At 36.5% G+C, this 23,990-nt stretch overlaps 1 protein-coding gene across 1 annotated transcript in view; it reads right to left on the reverse strand.

Moving 5' to 3' along the window:
• The window catches only part of TUBGCP3 (tubulin gamma complex component 3), a 135,541-nt gene that overhangs the window by 104,496 nt on the left and 7,055 nt on the right, over nt 1–23,990 (reverse strand). Inside the window, exon 2 of the mRNA XM_020965160.2 lies at nt 11,586–11,693. Coding sequence (XP_020820819.1) covers nt 11,586–11,693 — 108 coding nt within the window. The remainder of the gene's footprint in view (nt 1–11,585; nt 11,694–23,990) is intronic.

The following is a 23,990-nucleotide window of genomic DNA, read 5'->3' on the forward strand; positions in this document are numbered from 1 at the left end:
CTCAGGCTAAGAGTCAGCCTAGATTAAGAAATATATTGTGTAGGACTCATTTCCAGAGTTTATGACCAGCATCAATCACAATTCAAATTGGTATTCAAACCAAGGCAGGACAAAAAAAAATACTATGTGTCACTCTGGAATAAATCAAAATTAACTGTCTCTACATACTCATCAGATAATTATCTCTGGAAGAAAGTATAATATAGAGTTAGTAGTTTTTTTTCATTATTTTCTAGTTTTCACCAAGGTTATAAAGAAGAATGTCATATATTAAATAAATGAAATTAATAAATAAGCATTTATTAAGTGCTTACTGTGTGCAAAGCACTTAGTAAGCCCTGGGGATCAAAACAGAAAAGTAAGGGAGTCCCTGCTCTCAAGAAACTCAGATTCTAATGGCAGAAACATGTACAGGTTTCAAGGGTAAGACTGATAGAAAGATCCTATGGTTCTTTGGGTGTAGCTGAATGATTTCAGGGGATGAACTAAAAATAAGACTGATTGGGAAGGTGGGGAGGGAGCAGGGGATTTCAGATAAGGTCACTACATTGTTAGTTTTATTAACTTGTTTTACTTTGTTACATGAGACTGACTTCCCATGGAGTAAGGGTGATCTATAAGTACTTTGTATTGTAAAAATAAAACATCATAAAACTTTTTAAATTTGTGTGTATATTATCAGATTTTTAAAAACTGAATCCACAAGAGCCTCTCAAAAAAGTGAAAGTAACAAATTTGGAATAGGAAAATACTGAATTTTTTAAAAATGGAGCAGAAGAGAAATCAAAGCAACAATGTATTCTGTACAAGCCAAAGTGGCTACCCCTGAAGACAAAATGAGCAAAATTGACTTAAGAATTATAAGTTTCCAGGAGAACATTAGTAATCAAAAAACCCTACCCATTAGAAGGAAATACAAGAAATAGCTAACAAAATTTCTGAATACAGACAACAAAGCATCTATTAAGAAAATCCATAAGTCACCTCAAGGAAGAAAAAAAAGTAGTATGAATTCCAAGACACATAGTGGCTAAACAACATCAATGAAAAATTTTAGAAGTAGTCAGGAAAAAAGGAAAGGAATTTGATTAACACAGAATTAATCCACAGCCCCAAGAAATGAAAGGGAATGAAATAGTATATAAACTGAAAACCAAAGAAGCTCAAGGGACAACCCAACCCAAGATGTCAATATCCTGCAAACCTAAGCCTAATCATTAATTAAAAAAAAAAAATAACTTTTAACAATAGGGAGGCAATTTGAGACATTCCAGAAAGCAAATTTAAAAAAAGAAGAAGAAATGAGCAGATTATTCAACTTGCAATCACACCAAACAACAAAAACATGAGAAAGAGAAAATAAGTATAACTTTTAGGGAAAGAATAAGAAATTATATCTATTATTCCATGTTTGATTTTTGTTTTTCCCTTTTTTTTTTTGAGAAATACTGACCTGATGTGGCTTTAAAAAAAAAATGGAGAATCATCAAGATATTTTTTTCTTAAAAATGGGAAAAAAGCTGTAAGTGGAAATTAAAGAAACAGGAGAAATGAAAGGGAAAGAAAAGAATTAATATACTATAGGCTAAACCAGGAATGAGAAACCCGCAGCCTCGAGGCCACAATGTGGCCCTCTAGGTCCTCAAGTGCAGTGCAGCACTTTGATTGAATCCAAACTTCACAGAACAAATCCCCTTAATAAAAGGACTTGTTCTGTAAAGCTTGGACTCAGTCAAAAGGCCCCACAAGAGGACCTACAGGGCCACATGTGGCCTCGAAGCTGCAAATTTCCCACACCCAAATCCTGTAACCAACTCCTCCCCTTACAGATTGCAATGTATTCTGTGAGACAAAGTAGAGTGGAGAGGGGATATAAAATGGGAAGAGGAAAAAAATGTGGAGAACATGATAAACCCCTACCAAGGCAATTGGGTAAACAGCAAAGGAAGGTGATTCTGGGCAAAAAAGAGGACAGAAGAAAAATGAAAGGTGTCAGAACTATAAGTCAAAGGCAGGATACACCCTACCAGGGATAGGGGACCTTAGTAAATAGCACTTACTTACACACACACACACACACATACACACACACACACACACACTCTCTCAGAAGAGCGATGGGGACCTCAGGATGGACTTAAATCATGGAGGAGTTGGTACACTGGGAAGCTAAATACCCTGTAATAGTTTTGTACCTCCATGGGGAAGGGAAGAGAATGCCAGTCACTGTGCTGAGGATTTTTTTTCCCCACAAATATCTCATTTTATCATCACAACAACCCTGTGAGGGAGGTGCTCTTATTATCCTTATTTTTCAATTAAGGAAACTGAAGCAAACATATGTTAAGTGACCTTCCAGGGTCACACAGCTAGAAAGTGACTGAGACCAGCCAGAGTTGAATTCTGGTCTTTCTGACTACAGACCCAACGTTCTATCCACAGTACAGGTTGTCTTTATGGTTTGCACCCTACCTCAGGAAAAGGAATATATGAGTTCCTAAAAGCAATTAGCATCCAGAAATTAAGAGGAGTTCAAACCTTGTAATTCAGAAACACCATTAAAAACGCAGAAAAATTAAAGAAGGAATAAAGTAGAGTCCACAAATCAGAGGATAAAATTTCAGACGAGGCTGGAAGAAAGAAGAATTAAAGTTGAGAACAAAGAAAGAAAAACTTTAGAAAAAGGAAATTTTTTTAAAAAATAAAGTTAAGACAGGAGGGCAAATTTGGAACTAATCTCTTAACAGAGGGGTAAGAAGGGACAAAAGAGGGGAAGAAACATAAAAGTAAAATAACAATAATTTAAAACACAAAAACTAGGGAAAAGATAGGTAAATGAGGGAATAGAAAAAAAGAATCTATGAGAACAGAGTTTTAATAAAATAATTTTTAAAAAGCTAAAGCAGGGATTCCAAATTTATTAAAATAGGGCCATTCTCCAACTGATTAAAAATGGTAAGGACATAAATAAGCAGTTTTCCCAAGAAAGAAAGCTAAGCTTTCAACAGCCGTTATAAAAAAAGTTCCAAATCCCCCACAAAATGCAAATTAAAACAACTCCAAAGTTCCTCCTCACACCCATCAAATTGGAAAAGATGACAAAAAATAAAAGTGACAAATGTTGAATGGGCACAAGGTTGTGGGAAAACAGGCACATTAATGAACTGCTAGCTGAATTGTGAAGTGTTTCATTCATTCTCAAAACAATTTGGAGCTGGGCCAAAAAAAAATCACTAAACTTTGAATACCCTTTGACCCTGTAATACCACTACTAGGTCAATACTCCCAAAGAGATGAAGAACAAAGGGAATCATATACAAAAATATACATATGCAGCTTGTTTTGTAGTAGCAAAGAGCTGAAAACAAAGGGGGTGTCTATTAAGTGTAGAATGGCTAAACAAATTATGGTCTATTTATGTGGCGAACTACTATCGTAAGAAATGAAAGGAATTGTCTAAGAGAACTCTGGGAAGACTTATATGAACTGATGAGAATGAAGCGAATAAAACCACAAGAACAACTTAATATAATAACAACATTGTAAGAAGCAAACCCTGAAAGACTCAGAACTCTGATCAATTTAGTTAGATCAAATGACCAACCACAATACCAAAGGACTGAGGACAAAGCATGACACTTACCTCAATTTAAAAAATATATATATATAATACAAACCCCTCTCCCCCATTCAATAAACTCCAGTAGCTCCCTGTGGTCTCCAGAATCAAATACAAAATGTTCTGTTTAACATGAACTTTTTAATCCAGTTAACAATGGCCTCCTGTCCATTCCTCAAAGAAGACATTCCATCTCTCAGCTCTAGGTATTTTCTCTTAGCTATTCCCCATGCCTGGAACACTCTTCCTCTTCAACTCTATCTACTGGCTTCCCTGGCTTCCTTTAGGTACCAACTAAACTTCCATCTTTCACAGGAAGCTTTTCCCAACCTATTTTAATTCTAGTGCCTTCCCTCTATTAATTATATCCTATTTCTCCTGTAGTATTTATTTGCAATGTTGTCTCCCCCATAGATTATATGTTCCTTGAGGGCAAGGAATATCTTTTGCCTCTTTTTGTATTTCCAGAGCTTAATTAGCACATTGCCTAACATAGAATAGGAGTTTAATATTTTTGTACTTATTTTTTCATTTATTTAGTATTTTATTTCTCCCAATTACATGCAAAAACAAGTTTTTAACATTCGTTTTTTAAATTTTTGAGTTTCAAATTCTCTTTCCTCCATCCTTCCCCACCTCCTTTACTGAGAAGGCAAGTAATTTAACATAGACTATACACATGTATGGCAGAACCCACAAAAGGACAAGGTGAAACAATTTTCCAGCCCAAGACATCCTAGAAGGTCTGCAGGAAAGAGCTGTCATCCTGGGGTGAGAGTGGAGCATACTCCAAAGCAGGCAATGCCCTGACAAGCCATCAGCAGGCTTTGCAGATAACTGAATCGGCATACAGATGGCAAAGGGGTTGAATAACTGGTCAGAAGGAGATTACAGGGGTCCCTTTGCTGGCAGTGGATGCAGGACTCTGTTGCATTGCCCATCTGTGGATCTGAGTTGTAGTCTTGGTTTGCAGCCCCAGGGCAAGGAAGAGTACTAGCATACCACAGCTTGTAGCTTCAGGGAAGCAGGGACCCTGGATACAGTTCCAGGATGGAAAAAAGTGCTTGTGGTTGCTCACAGATCAGAGCAGTAAAACAAACTTCTCCTTAGATCATACTATGTTGTAAGACCTGAAAACAGATAGACCCTCAGAACTAGCTCTGAAAACAGCTGCACAAAAAAAAATCTGAAGCGTGGGACAGTACTCACTCCACCTCAGAAGCAGAACTCAACTTTAACATGAGGTTGAAAGTCAAGAAAGAGGCTGGGAAAATAAAAACTTGACCACAGAAAGTTACTCTAGTCATAGGGAAGAACAAAACACAAACTCAGAAGAGACAACAAAGTCAAAACTGCTACATCCAAAGCCTCAAAGAAAAATGTAACTTGATTTCAGCCCAAAAAGAATTCCTGGAAGAGTTCAAAAATAATTTTAAAAATCAAATAAGAGCAGTAGTGGGAAAACTGGGAAGGGAAATAGGAGTGATGCAAGAAAATCATGGGGGGGGAAGAATCAACAGCTTGGTAAAGGGGGCACAAAAAAATATATTGAAGAGAATAAAAAAAACAGAATTGGCCAAATGGTAAAAGAGGTACAAAAATCCAATGAAGAGAAGAATTCCTTAAAAAGTAGAATCGGCCAAATAGAAAAGGAGGTAGAAAAGGTCAGTGAAGAAAATAATTCCTTTAAAAATTAGAATTGAGCAAGTAGAAGCTAATGACTCCTTGAGACGTCAAGAAACAAAATAAAACAAAATCAAAAGAATGAAAAAATAGAAGAAAATGTGAAATATCTCATTGGAAAAACAACTGACTTGGAAAACCAATCAAGGAGAGATAATTTGAGAATTATTAGACTACATGAATGTCATGATTTAAAAAAAAAGCCTAGACATCATTTTTCAAGAAATTATGAAGGGAGCAGCTAGGTGGTGCAGTGGATAGAGCACTGGCCCTAAAGTCAGGAGGACCTGAGTTCAAATGCAGCCTCAGAACAAACACTTGACACTTACTAGCTGTGTGACCCTGGGAAAGTCACTTAACCCCAATTGCCTTAAAAAAAAATATCAAGGAAAATTGCCCTGATAGCCTGATAACCAGAGGAAAACAGACATTGAAAGATTACAACAAATCACTTCCTGAAAGAGATGGCAAAATGGAAACTACCAGGAACATAGCCAAATTCCAGGGCTCCCAGGTCAAGGAGAAAATATTGCAAGCAAATAGAAAATGAAAATCAATAGGCCATGCCAAAAAATTAGATAAGGGAGGGTAGGGGGAGAGACAGACAAACAGAGAGAGAGAAAAGAATTTAAGGATAACACCAAAGTTTAAAGCTTGGGAGAGTAGGAGGATGACAGTGTTCAGTTTAAGGTGTCAAAGAGGGACCTGGAGATATGAGACTGCAAGTCAACAGAGAGGTTAGGATTGGATAAGTACATCTGAGAATCATTAGCATAGAAATGCTAATGGAGCATCCCGGGAACTGATTGATCACCATGTGAAATAGTATCAAGGAAAAAAAGAGGGCCAGGACAGAGTCCTGTGGGCATAACCTGGATGAATGTCCAGTAAAGGAGACCAAGAAAGAGTGGTCAGATAGATAGGAGAAGAATTAAGGGAGGGTAGTACTCATAAAACCTAGAGAGAAGAGAGCATGAAGGATGTGACTGACAGTGTCAAAGGCTCAGAGGAAGACTGAGAAAAAGTAATTGAATTTCGCTATTAACAGATTATTGGTAACTTTGCAGACATCAGTTTCAGCTGAATGATGGAGACTGGAGATCAGGAGATGGAGATCAAGGAGAACAGACAGGAGATGGTAGCACTATGGTAAGGCATCCTCCACTCCTCTTCTAACTCACATCAGAGGCTGGAGACCTGACAGGAGACATACTCCAGAATGCTGGTGGACTCTCCTACACCACCTCTGAGTCACAGTTACTACTGCTGCCACTATCACTATTCTGGTGGTCCAATATTCTTTTTAACAATTCTAGTATCTTTCCCCTCCTTCATATCACAACTGTACTGCCTCCAGAATAACTTGTCTCCTCTACATATACTTCAAATAACCTGGCTATTTTTTACATCTTTGTTTTCTCTGTGTGTGTGTGTGTGTGTGTGTGTGTGTGTGTATACACATGTAATATACATATATCTATATATAATTACAAAATATTATATTATATACTTACTTATTATATATTTTCTAAGATGTTATATAAATTATAGTATATGAATATATGATTATAAATATATAAGTATATGTATACATACATACACACCCCAAAATATTCATAGCAGAACTTTTTGCGGTAATAAAGAACTAGAAACAAAGTAGATAGATGCTTATCTATTAATGAATTGTTAAACAAGTCATGAATATAGTACATTTAATAGAATATTTCAATGCTATAAGAAACAACAAATATGATGAATAGAGAGAAGCATGGCAAGATTTAAATGCATTAATTCAAAATGAAGTTAGCACAGCCAAGATCACAAAATACACAGTAACTACCACAATATAAACAGAAAAAACCACAAAACAATTGAAAATGAATGCTGCAAAATGACAAAAAGCAAGCATAGGCCTACAGACTACATATGAGAAGACATCCCCAAACACATATCTTTACAGAATTAGAATGATCTATGTAGTAGAACACTGTCTATATTGTTAAGATTTTTTTTAATGTATTAATCAGTTATGCTGATTTTCTCCCTCTTCATCTTTTATTTTTGTTTATTTGTTTTTTAGAAGTCTTTGTTACACGGGATGGCTCTCCGGGAGACAGAGATATACAAGGGAAATTAGGTAATATAACAACAAAAGATAAATAAATATTTTTAAACAAAAGGAGATTTGGCAGCAATAACAGTATAAGAACAGTAACAGTAGCAGGGTATAGTGGCAGAAGAAAGGGGTATATACAAGAAATGTTGCAAAGGCAGAATCCACAGAACTCAGCAACAGCTTAGGTATGTGAGAGAGTAAAGAGTTTAGGACACAACTAAGTTAAAAGCCTGGGTGACTGGGATGGTGGTAATGCCCTTGACAATGACAGGAAAGTTAAGAAGAGGAGAGGGTTTAGGGGAAAAGATAACAAGTTCAGTTTTAGACATGTTGTATTTAAGATAATCAATGGGACTTCCAGTTTAAGATGTCCAAGAGGCAGTTGGAGATGCAAGACTAGAGATCAAGAGTCAGGTTAGAGATGGACATTTAGATCTGAGAAATCATCTGCATAAAGATGAAAACTGAATCCACAGAGCTGATGAGGTCACCAAGCAAATAGCATATAGAGAAAAAGGCCCACATCAGAGCGTTGGGAAACACTTCATCCCTGTTAGCAGAAGAAAACTAGATGAGGATCTAGCAAAGAAGATTAAGGAGTGGTCAGAAAAGAAGGCTCTATATTGAAGAATTCAACTAAAAATTATCAGCTTAATGGTTTAATAGAAAGAATCCAGGGCTTTGGTGTCTTACTGATATTAACAAAGGGCAATTAAACCTCTCTGAACTTCAGTTTCCTCTTCTGTAAAAAGACCATGCTTCAACTACTTATTTCACAAGGTCAGGAAAAGGAAGATACTTTAAAGACTCTAAATCAGCATATACATATATAGTCTTGCAAATCCACAGATTAAAAGCTATATGCCCTATTTCATGGTGATGAAGTTAAAACTATATTAATACATTTTACACAAAAAAGTAACAAAACTGATTTAAAACTTTTAAACTAGAAAATTAATTTTTAATCAAATCAGCTTTTAATATTATTTTAGCTATCTTTACTATCTTTATCTTTAAAACATATGACTATGGCAACATACTGAAAATAATGCACAAAATAGGTAATGTGCTTGTTGCATGGCTAGAATATAGCAGTAATTTACTGCTAAATAGGAAAAATTTTAAACCATATTGATATTTAAGAAATGACAGTAACATTACTCAGATTAGTCTGGAACTTGTTAAACAGCCTTAAGATGAAATACACTATATTTCCTAATTTAGGAGAAAATAAAAACTTATACTTTCTGTTGCATGTGATTCTTTTAAACAACTTGCTTTTTTTTTTAAACAATCCATAGCTGTAATTTTATTCATGTAGAGAACTTCTACTGAGGAAATTCCATTGATTCAAATCAGAAAATGTTACAAAACTTTAAAGTCCTACAAAGTTGCCTGTGTGTACCTAAGAGGTTAACTGAAGCACCCTGTCCAGAGTCACAGTCAGTATGTAAAAGAGGGAGGTAAGACTTAAAACCACATCTTCCCAATCCTCAGACTCATTCTATATATACACTATGCCATAAAGCTTCTCCCTTGGCATTTATATTAATGCCAAATAACAATAACTATCAAATATGCGAAGGTAACATTTCACTCATGATTTTGTGTGTGAATTCCCTCCAGCAACAAAGATTACCACCACCTATTAATTAGTAGAGGAATCCTAGGGAGTTGCTTTATACACAGAGAGGTTAAGTGACCTGCCCAAGATCACATGTGCCTCAGGGGTGGAATTAAAGCCCATTCTTTATGACTGCAACCCCAGTATTCTCTATTACCTATGCATATCAAACACTAACATTCAACAGGTTGTCATGTGGACAAGACTTACTCTGTGTTACTTTCAACAACACTAGCTACAGGAAAGCAGATTATAAATAAACATCAAAAACTTAATGACTCAAAACTTTCCAAGAATAGAAGAGGTTATCACCTCAAATTTTGAGCTCTTCATCACTACAGATAAACGATTTCTAATTCACAGTTCAGTAAAGGAAAGCCAAAAATACATATTTCAAATTTTATTTATGAGACCAAATAAAAACTACAAGAGTATGTAAGTATGAATGTACAGGAAATGCAGCAGCTAGATAACTTCTCTTTCCATAAAGTTAATCTTGATGTCAGTCAAATGTTTATTTCAGCTGTACTTCAACATGTATTGTACTATGTGAGCTACAAATCCCTGGAATATACATTTGTAAAGGACACTAGTTGCTCATAATTATCTTGCATATTATTGAAGTGCTCAATATGTCATTTTTCTGAATTGCTACCTGAAGACAAGGGAAGAGATTAAAATGCCTTTTTAATGCTTATTATCATCCAATCTAGAAGTAATAATTCATCCTTACTAGATACACAACAGAACAAGGGCTTAGTATTTATTTCTTTACCTTGGTCCTTCATACAATACATGTACTTAAATATTATCAAAAATGTGACTCAGTAACAGATAAATCAGTAGCTCTTGTTTTCTAAATCCATAACAACTGTAGTCAACTTTCAAGCTTTCACATGTCCCCACTGCCTATCTATTGCACTATATACCTGGATTGGGGAAACATTTATTTATGGAGATATTTGCTACTGATCGAGTGGCCAGTGGCTCTAATCCAATTCACTACCCCAATAGCTGGGTATCAAAGAGCTCTGTCACCAAGAGTCAAACTCTTTCTCACCAAATTTTCTCACAATCCTGCCATACTGCTCTGAGGAACCATAGTGGCAATTCAAAAAAATAGCATGAAAATTTACAATTAATATGGAGAAAGAAGAGCTCCTAATAGAGGAAACTCATTTCATTCATTTAAATCAAGGCTTTTAATATCACAAACAATAGCCTTAGATATTGTGATATGTCCTTAATTCAGCTAGCTTGGTCACTGGGGAGGAGGAGTGGGGTGGAGAGAGGAGAGGACCATGAAAGTATAATATTCCTGGTATCCAGGTTCTCCTAAAGCCCAGGTAAATTAGAACCAAATATCTAAACACTTATGGAAAGCATATATTTCGTTAATGGGCAAAGATATAGAAATTACCTTTTCTTTGACAAGTATTCCACTAATAACACACCTACTCATGAACGTGAATTGTAGGAGATATCAATGTACTGATTTTCTGTAGCTCTTATGTCACAGTAAACTGACGCTATAAAGCACTACCACACAATATAAATCATAAAAAATACATTAAGAATCAAATTTTTCCAAGTTTTTCACTGCATTTTCCATTTTTATAACTAAATGGAAGGCAGCTAGGTGGCACAGTGGACAGAGTGCTGGGCCTAGAGTCAGGAAGACCCAAGTTCAAATCCAGCCTCAAGCAGTTACTAACTGTGTTACTCTGAGCAAGTCACTTAACCTCTGTATGCCTATATGCCTCAACTATAAAATGAGGGGAATAACAGCACCTACCTTTTAAGAGTTGGGATAAACTGATATGGTATTTATAAAGTGCTTATCACAGCACCTAGCATATAGTAGGCACTTAATAAGTGCATGTTTCCTTCTTGCCTTTTAGCAATCATTTACTATATAAATACCTAGACTCCTTTAAGATTCAATTTTTCCCTTAGTTGGTTAACTCTTCAACCAGAATTCATTAAAAATATAATTTATAGTTGTAGATGATAGATTTAACTTCAATCCTTAAAAGTGTATAAGTGTTTTCACTGGCATTTATGTTAGGTCTACTACTACACAAGAATAATGTACCCTTGGAACAGGTCATTTGGTATTTTATGTCACCTGGAACATCATGGTAGCAGCACACTGCATACTTAAGATATTTTAAAAATAAACTTAAATTACTGAATATAGTAATAACTGAAAAAAAGTATCTCACATTATTTTAATTACAAATAACTTGTTGGTTCTATTTTTAACAAGATTTTTTTTTGGGGGGGGGGAGGTAATCAGGGCTAAGTTACTTGCCCAGGGTCACACAGCTAGTAAGTCTGAGGCCAGACAGATTTGAGCTCAGGTCCTCTTGACTCCAGGGCCGGTGCTCTATCCGTTGTGCCACCTGGCTACCCTAACAAGATTTATAATTAAAATTCACTTGGGAAGACTAATTGATTACTAACACATGAAAAAAGTAAACTTACTGCTTTAGAAGCATCTGGCAATCTAATAAATACCAAAAATTAATAAAAATACATACGTTCTTTCTTGATTTTTTCAGCCACTAGAAATTCATCTCTTTCGACTGTTGGGGCAAAGTTGCTACCAATAACTCGAACTGCATATTGAAATTGTTGGGCTGCATCAGCTGAAAGAGAAAATATATATATAATTAATCTATTTGAAGAAAACTAAAAGTTTCCTGAATAGACACAATATTTCTCTATGAAATCAGTGATCTAAATGCTTTAGGTAACTAGGTCTACTGTCTCAGAGAACAGAAATATTTGTTGAATTACTAGTATTTACTGAATAAGCATTAGCTGATCTTATTTTTGAGTCCCATTATAAGTAAATTAGTTTGGCATTACATTTAGATACAGTGAAATTATATTTTAAACCAAGAGTCTAAATTCAAAAGGCAGCATGAGATGTAAGACAAAAATCACATGTAGCCAAAATTATCCTTGAAAAACCCTTAAACTGGCTAAACCATGGGATGTATGAAATGCAGTAACAGGAAATAAGACTAGAAAGACAGGAAGGGACCAGACTAAGAAGAGCTTTAAATGACAACAGTCTATATTTTATCTTAAAGGTAATAGGGAACCATTGGAGCAGTTGTGTTACATGATCCAACATACTACTTTATAAGAAAATCAATGTAGTAGAAGTAGAAAATGGATTAGGATAGAGACAGACTTGAGCGAGGGAGTCAAATACAAGGCTTCTAAGGGGGCCACAGCTAGGAAAGAGGCTAGCATATGAGTGGGGCCAGTTTTAACCCACTAGAAGTCACTCAGGAAAGAGATTAAGACCTAGGAGCAATCTGAGATGGCTTTGAGGTCTAGCACCTTAGGAAACCACCATTAGAGTCAGAAAGTGAGCAATAAGGGAATATGAAATTTAAAAAAAGACTAAAATTACCAAAGATCCCAAGAGGGAGGAAATCCAATTAAAAACCTTGAATATACGCTGATAGACAGAAAACATATTAACACAGAAGGGAATATGGCCTCCAGATTAGCTGAGGAAGTACACACAGCTGCAAACAAATATTGCAGAACAAATGAAAATTAATTAACACTTGATGAGAAGGACCCTGTGGATGCCAAAGAGATGCTAGAACAGGATATTCCTGATTGTAAATGGTTTAAAAGAAAAATAAGAACTGTGAAAACAGAATTTATGGCCTGAATCGAAAAACTGGAATCACCTAAGAAACAAAAGAGAGAATAACTGACTGGGAATGCAAATACAGAGAAGTAAAGATCAAAAAGACGAAAAGCAAAAAACAATAATATTAAAAGAAGACGATCTCCATACAATCAAAACATATTGATCTTTGAAGACAGGATGCACAGAGAGAAGATAAGGATTATATACAGGTCTCCTAGAAAAACTCAAGGCATAAAAACTGAAAGACATAACGTAAGAAATAATAGTAAGTAAGGGGGAATCAGAGCTCCCAGGGGCAAATGACACCCACAAGAGTGTGAGGGCATGGACCCAAGGAAGTGAATTCATGGCAAGTGGGGGGAAATAATGATGGGGAGATCAAAGGTTAATAATACACTACACAGAGGAGCCAAGAGGGCAGAGTAAAAGCAGTAAGTTGCTTGAGCTCTCCCCCCAAACTCTTCCAAATTCTTGTAAAAAAAGGCTCTAAACAAATTCTAGAGCAGCAGAACCCACAAAAAGACAGAGTCAAACAAACTTCCAGCCCAAGACAACCTGGACGGTTGATTGGAAAGGGGCAGTTTCCAGATTTCTCAACCCACAAACACCAAAGACAACTTAGAAAGTCAGTAAGAAAGGTCTGTTGGACCTCAGTGAGAGAAGGTCAGTCCCAGCCCCAGTCCCAGCACAGTCCAAGAGCAGCGGCTGCTTCCAGAGCTGTCAGCACACAGATGGTGGGAGAATTGATCAGAGGGGGATTGCAGGAATCTCTTTGCTGGTGCTGAGGCAGGATTCTCTTGCTTTGCCCTTGTTTGGACCTGGGTCACAGTTCTCGGTGGTGGTCCTGGGGTGAGGAAGAGAACTGGCATGGTGGAGCTTGTGGCAGTGATGGAGAAGGACTCCTCCTCACAGATCTAAGGCAGAAAAGAGTGCTTGTGGTTACTCACAGACCAAAGGATGGGCCAGGAAAGGAGTAAACACCTCACCCTTGACCATACCACCTTGGAAGAACTGAAAATTTACAGGCCCCTATAAGTACCTTTGAAAACAGCTGCATAAAACCCCCAAAGCTGGGGACATTATATTCTCCCCACTGGAAGCAGACCCCCTACCTTAACAAAGAGTTTAAAACTCAAGTAATTGGCTTGAAACATAAGCAAAAAGCCCAGACAACATCTTTCAAGAAATTATCAAGGAAAACTGCTCTGATATTCTAGAACCAGAGGATAAAACAGAAATTGAAAGAATCCACCAATCACCCCCCAAAAGAGATCCCAAAAGGAAAATTCCTAGGAATATTATAGCCAAATTTCAGAGTTCCCAGGTCATGGAGAAAATATTGCAAGCAGCCAAAAAGAAACAATTCAAGTATTATGGAAACACAATCAGAAGAACACAAGATTTAGCAGCTTCTACATTAAGGAATCAGAGGGTTTAGAATATAATATTCTGGAGGTCAAAGGAGATAGGACTACAACCAAGAATCACCTGCCCAGAAAAACTAAGTATAATCTCTCAGGGGAAAAAAATGGACATTCAGTGAAATGGAGGACTTTCAAGCATTCTTGATGAAAAGACCAGAGCTGAATGGAAAACCTGACTTTCAAATACAAGACTCAAGAGAAGCATGAAAAGGTAAAAAGGAAAGAGAAATCATAAGGGTCGTATTAAAGTTGAATTGTTTACATTCCTACATAGAAAGATAATATTTGTGACTCATAAGACCTTTCTCAGTATTAAGTTAGAGGGAATATATATAGAGGGCACAGGGTGAGTTGAATATGAAGGGATGATATGTAAAAAATAAAATTAAGGAGTGGAGAGGATTGTACTGGGAGAAGGAGAAAGGAAGAGACAGAATAGGGTAAATTATCTCACATAAAAGAGGCAAAAAAAAAAGCTTTTACAATGGAGGGGAGGAAAGGGGAGATGAGAGGGAATGAATGAATCTTACTCTCATTGGATTTGGCTTAAGGAGGGAATAACATACACACTCAGTTAGGTATGGAAATCTATCTTACCCTACAGGAAAATAGGGGGAAAGGGAATAAGAGAGGTGGCGAATAATAAAAGGGAAGGCAGATTGGGGGAGGGGGTAATCAGAAGCAAACACTTTTGAGGAGGTTCTCTATTGGTTAAACCAGATCTTTGGTTTTAAAAGCTTTATGCAATCTTATCCCATTTACCTATTTTCTTAATTTTCATTATTTTGCAACAGAAATTCTTTATTTAGGACAGTTTCTTTGTTGCCATCATAAACATAATGTTATTTTCTGCCTCTGTCTTTCCTCATGCTGTTTGATTGATTGACTGAAATGGGGAAGGGATATAAGAGAGATTATGACAGAGAAAGATTGTGAGAGAGAGAGAGACAGTGAGTGTGTGTGTGTGTGTGTGTGTAGGTGTGTAGTAAGAACACCACCAGTGTAGTTTTTCAAATAATTCAGAGGAACACAGACTAGTCACAGTTTGCATCTGAGTCAGAGACACCACATCCTAGTGTTCAATTTATATAATATTCAGCTTTCCAAACATTTCAGGTTGGATGAATTAAGTCCTTATTAAACATTTATGATCTATGGACCAAGTACTATGCTAAGTGCTTTGGATATATGTGGACAAAGTGAGACTGCCTTTACTTTCAAGGAACTCTTACTTTTTCTTTTTCTTTTTTTTGGGGAGGCAGTTGGGGTTAAGTGACTTGCCCAGGGTCACACAGCTAGTAAGTGTCAAGTGTTTGGTCTGAGGCCAGATTTGAACTCAGGTCCTTCTGACTTCAGGGCTTGTGCTCTATCCATTGTGCCACCTAGCTGCCCCTGTAGGAACTCTCACTCTTAGTTGGGGTATTCAGCATAAACAAAAGGTCAGTTGCAGAGATGTTGGAAACACTGTTCCTAAGCGTTCAGTTTCAGGGTTGGTGGCAAAGCCCAGGGTTCCTTAGGTTGTATCAGTAGATAAGGTGACAGTGTCCAGGTGTCTGAATGGCATATTGGCAGAGATAATGACTTCCATCTCAGTGGAGTTGAGATGATGGTGATCTCCTATCTCAAACTGAAGGACTAGAGTTTATTGTCTCCAATTTCATTCAGTCAGTGTTAGTAGTCAAGTAGCCTGCATTGGGATAAGTGTGGCCCAGGATGAAAATTAGGAGTCATTACTTTCCACATGCTTTTCTGCCACTTACTTCTGCTATTATACATAACTTCGATTTTTTTGAATGGTACCAATTTGCTCATCTATAGGAGTGGTTTCTACCTTTTTGTCCCTCTCTCTTGAGCTAAACAAGTTGTAAATGCAAAGGAATATTACTGTGCTATAAGAAAAGAAGAATATAAATACAGCAAAGTATGAGAAGACACACAAACAAGAAGGCAAAGTGAAACAAAACTAAAAAATCATTATATGCGATGACTATAGCAACACAAAGGGAAAGAATAACAATAAAAGAACTGAAACAATAATGTGAAATCATAATGAATAAGTTTGGCCCCAAAGAAGATAGGAAAAGGTAACTTCTTTGTACTTCTTTGTAGAAGGGAAGGAGATAGGAAGGCAGTGTAAGGAGAAGAGACTGCATGGAATGCTGCATGTGACATTTTCAATCTGTTAGTTTTGCTGAATTCTCTTTGCTCCCTTTTTAAAAATTCTTTGTTATAAGGGATGGCTCTCTAGGAGAGAGATGGGAAAGAATATGCTGAAAAATGCAGCTGACATAAAAACAAAAGATAGCAATAAAAAAATTTCAAAATGTCCATTTTTCTGCATGAACTTGCCTTGTGACTTAGTATACGAGATTCCATTTAAATTTTCTAGTCTATATACCTCTAGAATTGTTAGTCATTCAGTTTTTTGTTGTTGGGGTTTTTTTTTTGCCATGTTTATTTAAATGGCAAAACAAGTCTGTTGCTTCATGTTGTCCTACTCACGTATTCAGAATCCTATGGTTCCTTTGGGGAAAAACACAATAGTTATTAAGAAAGTTGAGATATCAAAGCAATATGTATAATTTTTTAAATTAATAAGTATTTATAAAGTAACTACTATGTGCCAGGTGCTATGCACCTGGGAGGAAAAAAATAACTAGTCTCTGCCCACATGCAACTTACTTTCTACCAAAGAAAATAAGTACATATAAAATCAAAGTGTATATATAAGGTAAATACAAAGTAATTTGGAAGTATGCTATTAACAGGGGAGGGTGGAAAAAGAATTAATAAAGACCTCACAGAGGAACTAAAAAATTGAATTACTTCATTCTTAGAAGATAATAAGGGGGAAGAAAAGTAAAAATGACAAGAGGTCCTTATAAATATAACTAAATGAAACTTCAAGTGCAGTAATATATTGTATTATACTTATTCAAGTACAGATCTGTCAAATTAGTGAAGATTGGATCTAAAAAAGTCCAAACAGTAGGCCTGATAGGAAAAAGAAAACATTTTCTTGCTAACCCAATACATTTTCATGGAAATATATTTCCATTAAATGCTGGGTTAACTTGGCTGTAGGTAAACACATCCTTTTGCCTACAAAGTAGAAAAAAGAACTTGGCTAGGTAAAAAATGTTTGAAGCAAATGAAAAAGACCCATAGATATATGAAAGTATAAAAAACCAGCTGTGTAATGCATATTTTATACTGATGATAAAAAGCAAAATCTGTCTAAAAATATTAACTTCATTAAAAAAGATAATTGTAGATATGTGTAATTACACTCACATGAGTCATGACTCAAATATTTCACATTTTCAACTGAACTCTAATTGATGGGAAAAAATTATGAGGAACTAGTATAAGTAGCCTTCATGTGACTCATCAGCTCCTGGCTGCACTCTCCAGACTTCTCTCCTCCAGCAGCCTTCTCATACAAAAGATAAATGCCTCTATCCTGTGGCCCTCTGACTGATGGGTAAATCCTTGAGCTGATTACCATTTCATGAGGCACACAGACCATGCTTACTTCACTGCTATGTCCGCTCTTCACTATCTAAGATTCTCTTCTTCCTTACCAGTAAGTAGCCTTGCCCCTAAGCACCTTTACCACAACCACCACTGCTCCCTTTTCATGTTTTATCTTTTCCCATTAGAGTGTAAGTTCCTTGATGATAGGGACAGTCTTTTTTTTTTCATATATTTGTGTCCTCAACACTGCACAGTGCCTGACATACAGTGTTTACATACAGTAAGCTCTTAATAAATGCAATACCTACATATCACATTAGACAGTGAACTTCACGAAATAAAAAGCTTTTTAAGGCACCTACAAAAGTAGTATTAAAAAGTAATCCAATAATTAAAAATTATATAGTAGCTTCAAGAAAGCAATTTAAAAAGTGTCCTAAATGTAATGATAGCAGCCTACAACCTGTTGTACACCCAGAGACACTAGTAGGAGGGGATATATTTGAACATAAAACAGCAGGCACTGATAAGACCATTAACAACAGCAGAGCAATCCTGAGATCCACTATCAGTGACTCTCCTACACTTAGCTTTTCACTTTTGCTCCATGTTTCCCACCATCCAGATGGCCCTTGCTCATGTTTCCCAACCAGCTCTCTGACCCCCACTATCTTTGACTTCTTTGCTTCTAGATCTTGTTCCTGACTCACCTGGATTCTCTCTTTTCAAATTAGGGCTTAGCACCCTTCCCATTCAATCCTGCAGCCTCTCAGAAGACCATTATTTTATCTAAACTGCACTCCAGAACAACTTTTACATGATAGCCATATTCATGAATTTCTTAAGCATAAAGTTGGAAAACTTACCATTTCAATTGGTTTACTTAAGAAAAAATAACTAAACACTGGACTATAACAAAAGTTTGGGGGCAGATAGGTGGCGCAGTGGATAGAGCACTGGCCCTGAAGTCAGGAGGACCTTAGTTGAAATCTAGCCTCAGACCAAACACTTGACACTTACTAGCTGTGTGACTCTGGGCAAGTCACTTAACCCCAACTGCCTTTAAAAAAAAAAAGGCAGAAAGTTTGGTGACATTAAAGAAAAAACTGCACTGCTTAACATTTTTGGCATAATGAAAATTAAGTGACATCAACTAAACATCACCATGGCCATGAGGAATAACACAAATCAAAAGCATCTCTGATGGCTGACAGCCTTGAGGAAACAGAAGAGTATTTCCTTCTTCTGTCTTCTAATCCCTCTCCCTCCTCCAACAGGCACAGGGCTGTAACCTATTTCTTTCAAACACCACCCAAGGAGGTGGGTTTACTAGAGCAAAAAGAGAAAGGAAAAGAGTCACAACTGGCACCATCTGCTTCTCATGTAACTTCTGGCCCATTGGCTAGCATCCCTGACAAGCAGAGCAACAGTCTACATACAGATGAATTGTCTTATCTTTTATGAATAATTGTTTTCATACAATGCTAAACATTAAAACTCACATTTTGTATGAAATGTGTATTTCACATTTCTAGCATATTTTATGTTTTGGACTGGGGAGTAGGGGTTGCATTAGACATGTGATTGAGTTAATAAAGGAAATTCTCAGTGTGGAAACTCTCTACATTTATCTACAGATGAACAATTCAACTCTAAGTTACTGTTTTAATAGATTTACCTGAGGTAGTGAAAGATCAAGCAATCTGTCCCTGGTCATACAATGACTATATGTCATAGAAGGAAGGCTTGAACACAGGTACTCCAATTCCAAGGTTAGCATTCTATATATTATGCCACCTTTCTTCTCATTTGATGCTAGTGTTTAATATTTATGCTATTTTTGCGATGTAATTATTTTTCAAATGTTCTTAAACACATCTTTAGGCCTCTTCCACTTTATTTCTACCTCTGTAATTAAATTTCTGACAACTAAACATGTTACTTGGAACATATCCTATTCACTAACTGAACATCATGTAGAAAAGGAAATGGATTAATATTTCCCACAAACATCGCTCTAATTAGAGATCTGCATTCTTTCACAATTAAAGATCAGTGACTCTTTACGTACTGCTTTAATCAAATAATCACAAGACCCTACTGGATTGCTTACCTACATGCAAAGAAGGGGTAGCGTGGACAGAAAAACCAAAAGAGAAGAAAAGTATGACAAATTTTGGAAGAGAGGAAAGGGAAGGCCTGGGTAGAATGGGTGATTCTGGGATGCCAGGTAACAGCACAAAACTGAATGTCTAAGGGTGTGTAGGATGGGGAAATGAGACTTGACCATAAAATAGGAAAAAAATTGGTGGAAGGGGGGAGGTCATTACAGTCTGACATAGGTCTTAAGATGTCTGAAAAAAAAAATTAAGATTAATTTAGAAGACTGTATAACTCAGCTACTCAATTCAATCCAGTTTGCTAGTCCAGTTCAGTCAGGTATCTCCCTATCAAATCCCTGCCCTCTGGGGTATAGTGGGTAAGAGCTCAACTTGGAATCAGGAAACCCTTGATTCAAATCCAACCTCGAACACTTATTTGCTCTGTGAACACAGGCAAGTCCCTTAACCTGTCTAATTCAGTACACTCATCTGTAAAATGTGGACAATAACTACAGAGTTTTCATAAGGCTCAAATGAAATAACATGTAAAGTGTTTTGCAAACTTTTAAAAACTATATATCATCATCATTCTGAGGAAGGATTCATATTTTATAATTATTAGACTGAAACCTTAAAAGAAATCAGCAAAACAGTACATCTTACACTTTGATACTCAAGTACCAATATGATCTTCTTGTAAGTCTGTCCCACAGAAAGGACTCTCCCTCTTCCCTCACTCCTCCAATTTGTAATGTTATACTCATAACATTAAAATGGGATTTTAAACCACAAAATCTTGTAATTTTCAATGACTGATATCTTACACCAATGTCAAATGATAGATTAAAAAGGTCGATATTAAATAAATCCCTATGCACTCCCTTATTCAACAAGTGCTAAAAATACTAAATGCTTTAAGTCTCAAGGCCCAACTTCTCCACTCACAACATTTCAACCTACATATCTTCTCAAGCCATATTCCAAATAGTGCCTAACAGAGTATCCAATATACTGATCACTCATTCATCCTTTCAAGAAGTATTTATTAAGAACCTACTATGTACAAAGCACTACATGAGGTATTGGAGGTATAAAATTTTTAAAAATTATGTATATCATTTACTCATTGAATTAATTACACCCAGTAAACACTTCATGTTCTCTTTTTCTTATCACTGAACTCCAGAGTCCTGTCTCTTCTGAATGTCTCCCTCAAAATAACCAGAAAAACTAGTTATGACTCTACACCTTCCAGAAAGGCAGGCAGTGTGCCCTGATGAAACAAGAAGGAAAAGGAGTTAGAAAAGCCTAAGCTAGGTTCTAAGCCTGTTTTCTCTACCACTGCACAGCTGTGACTATAAGCAAGTTATAACTCTTTCGTGTCTCAGTTTCCTTAACCGTCAAATGGGGATATCACAACTTCCCTTGCCTAGTTCACAATGTCAGCGTAAGAATAAAATGAGCTAAGAGATACGCTGTCAACATGGTATATTTAGGCTCTTTTGGGATACTAAAATGTAAATTGATTGAACTGCACCTCCTGTGCTAAAGAGCTACTTTATAGCCAATGAGTACTTCATACTGACACACAGATGCTATTGAGAGCAAAACAGCCCATCTATTTGCTAAACAATTAAAGAGCTTTACTTAGAAATCAAAGCATACTTTTACCATCTTCCTGTCTGCCAACATTACGTCACTGATTCAATCAATGAACAAGGGCATTATCAAGAACATAAATATAGCAGAAGAGATTTCACAAGAAAAATGATCCACTGTACAGTACTGTCAAATTTGTTATTGCATTAGAGATGCTATTTTTAATGTCGTTTGTGCTAGTAACTCTATTCAAAGTCAAATATTTAGGAGGGCTTGGAAAAAATTATGGTGCCATGTTTCAGAAATGTCATCATTTTCTAATTGCAGTGAAAGACATCCTAGGGGCAGCTAGGTGACAGTGAGTAGAGCACCTGCCCTGGAGTCAGGAGGACCTGAATTCAAATCTGGCCTCAGACACCTGACACTGACTAGCTGTGTGACCCTGGGCAAGTCACTTAACCCCATTGCCTAGACAAATAAAAAACAAACAGATCCTAGCACACCTTATTTTAATTCAATTCAACAAACATTTGTTAAGCACCTATTGTGAATAAGACAGATCCTAGGAGCAGAGAATAAAAGGGAAAAATCAAAATAGACTCTGACCTTAAGGACCTTACATAATACTGGGAATATAAAACAAGTACACAAATGAATAAATACAAGATAAATAAAGACAAGGAGAACTAAGAAGTGAGGGAGGGGAACCAGAAAAGGCTTCCCATGGATGGCATATGGACTGAGCCTTGAAGAAGAAATTATCAGAGGAGATGAGATCCCAAGTGGGTTTCAGAAGGTCAAGAACTGGGAATACCTAATAGGCCAGCTGGTCTGAAACACAGAATGCATGCCCAGGAATTCATATGAAGTATGGTGGGAAAGATAGATGTCAGCCTATTTGTGGAAGGCTTTAAATGCCAGACCAGGTGTTGGTATTTTATCTTAGAGGCTACAAGGTGCTATTGGAGATTTTTGAACATCAAAGTGGCATGGTCTGATCTGTAAGTTAAGAATAATAATTCGGCAATTGTGTGGAAAATGGAATAGAGACCACTAGGATAATGGACACATAAGTGGAAAGAAGAGGAAGGACTCAAAGTTCTTGTAGAGATAAAATCAACAAGACTTGGCAAGTGATTGGTTACTCAGTAACAAAGGCAATGGAAGTATGGAGGATGATTCCAAGGTAGTGAATGTGTACAAAGAGAAGAATGGTGGTACCCCACCCAGAAAAAGGGAGGTTTAGGAGAATGCATTTAATTGCAGGAAAGGTGAGAAGAGCAAAAGATGATGTTCCATTTGGACATGATGAGTTTGAGATGCCAATGGAACAGTGCCAGAAGCCACTGCCAATGCTGGAGGAAAGAGATTTGGCCTAGATTATAGATGTAGGAATCATCTTCAGATGAGATAATAGCTGAACTTATAAACCTGATGACATTACAAATGGAGTAAAAAGCCCCAAAGCACTGAAAGATAGGAGATGAATGATGATCTAGCAAAAGAGATTGAGTAGGTACAGACAGGTGGAGAAAGCAATGTCACAAAAGCCAAATCATAAATAATATTCTGAATGATGTTGATAAATCAAACTACAATAACAGTTACAGTTATCAATGACTATTTTCTAGAGGAAAAGAAAAGCTTTTGAGAGAAGACAACTTCTACCATTTGATTCATTAATTTTTCAGAAAGGCAAACTACATTATACTATCCAAGAGGTTATAAAGTTATACATACTTGTTTAGTCTTCCTTTAAAAGAAGAGGTAAATGACCTAAAGGCAAATTGATAAGAAATTTTTCAAGAAATTAAGTTCCAAAGCCTATAATAGGATCAGTACCCATTTAACTCAACAGTCCACTATTTGGATGTATAATATCATAACTCACATTCATTATGTCTCTTAACCATCATGAAAAGGTTAAATTTCATACTTTGCTTAAGGCAGGAAAGTATTATAGAAAAATTTTCATTTAAGAAGTTAAATATTTAAGGCAGGCCTACACAACATCTGGCCCACATGCGGCTTGCAGCCTGCGAAAGGATTTAGGACGGCCTACAAAAAATGTAGAGGATGTAAAACATGCCTGCACAACATACTACCCATGAATGTTGTGCAGGCCTGATTTAAGGTTTCTGGCATTCAAAAGCTAACATTCACTATTTGAAACACAGGACTACCTAGAACTCACGCCCAAATGGGCTTCATATATAGTACAGGATTTACTGCATAAGTGTACATACAAACATGCATATACATATAGCTCTTCAATGTCTACAAGAATAAAGTCAAAACTCCTTAGTCTGGAGACTCTGAGACTCTCCAAAATCTGTCCCCAAAAAACACCTTTCTATTCTTAATGCCTACTCTTCATTTTCCCAAACCCTCCATTCTAACTAAATTAATCTACTGTCTTCTAGCACATCCTGGGCTTTTCTACCTCCAAACTTTCATTCATACTACTTTTCCCACCTGTAAGTTGCTACCTTCCATCTCATCCATTCATTTTATTCCATCTTTCAAGATGCAATCAAATTTACTCCCCACCCTCTACCCTTTCCCATGAAGGCATCTTAATCCATTTTAGCTCAGTTTTCTCATCTCCTACAGAACAGTCTATGAGTTACTTTGGAAATTAATCAAATGTTCCTTTTTATATTG

The sequence above is a fragment of the Phascolarctos cinereus genome, unplaced genomic scaffold (genome assembly GCF_003287225.1).
Source record: "Phascolarctos cinereus isolate Bilbo 61053 unplaced genomic scaffold, phaCin_HiC Scaffold_7;HRSCAF=346, whole genome shotgun sequence".
NCBI classification, from domain to species: domain Eukaryota; kingdom Metazoa; phylum Chordata; class Mammalia; order Diprotodontia; family Phascolarctidae; genus Phascolarctos; species Phascolarctos cinereus.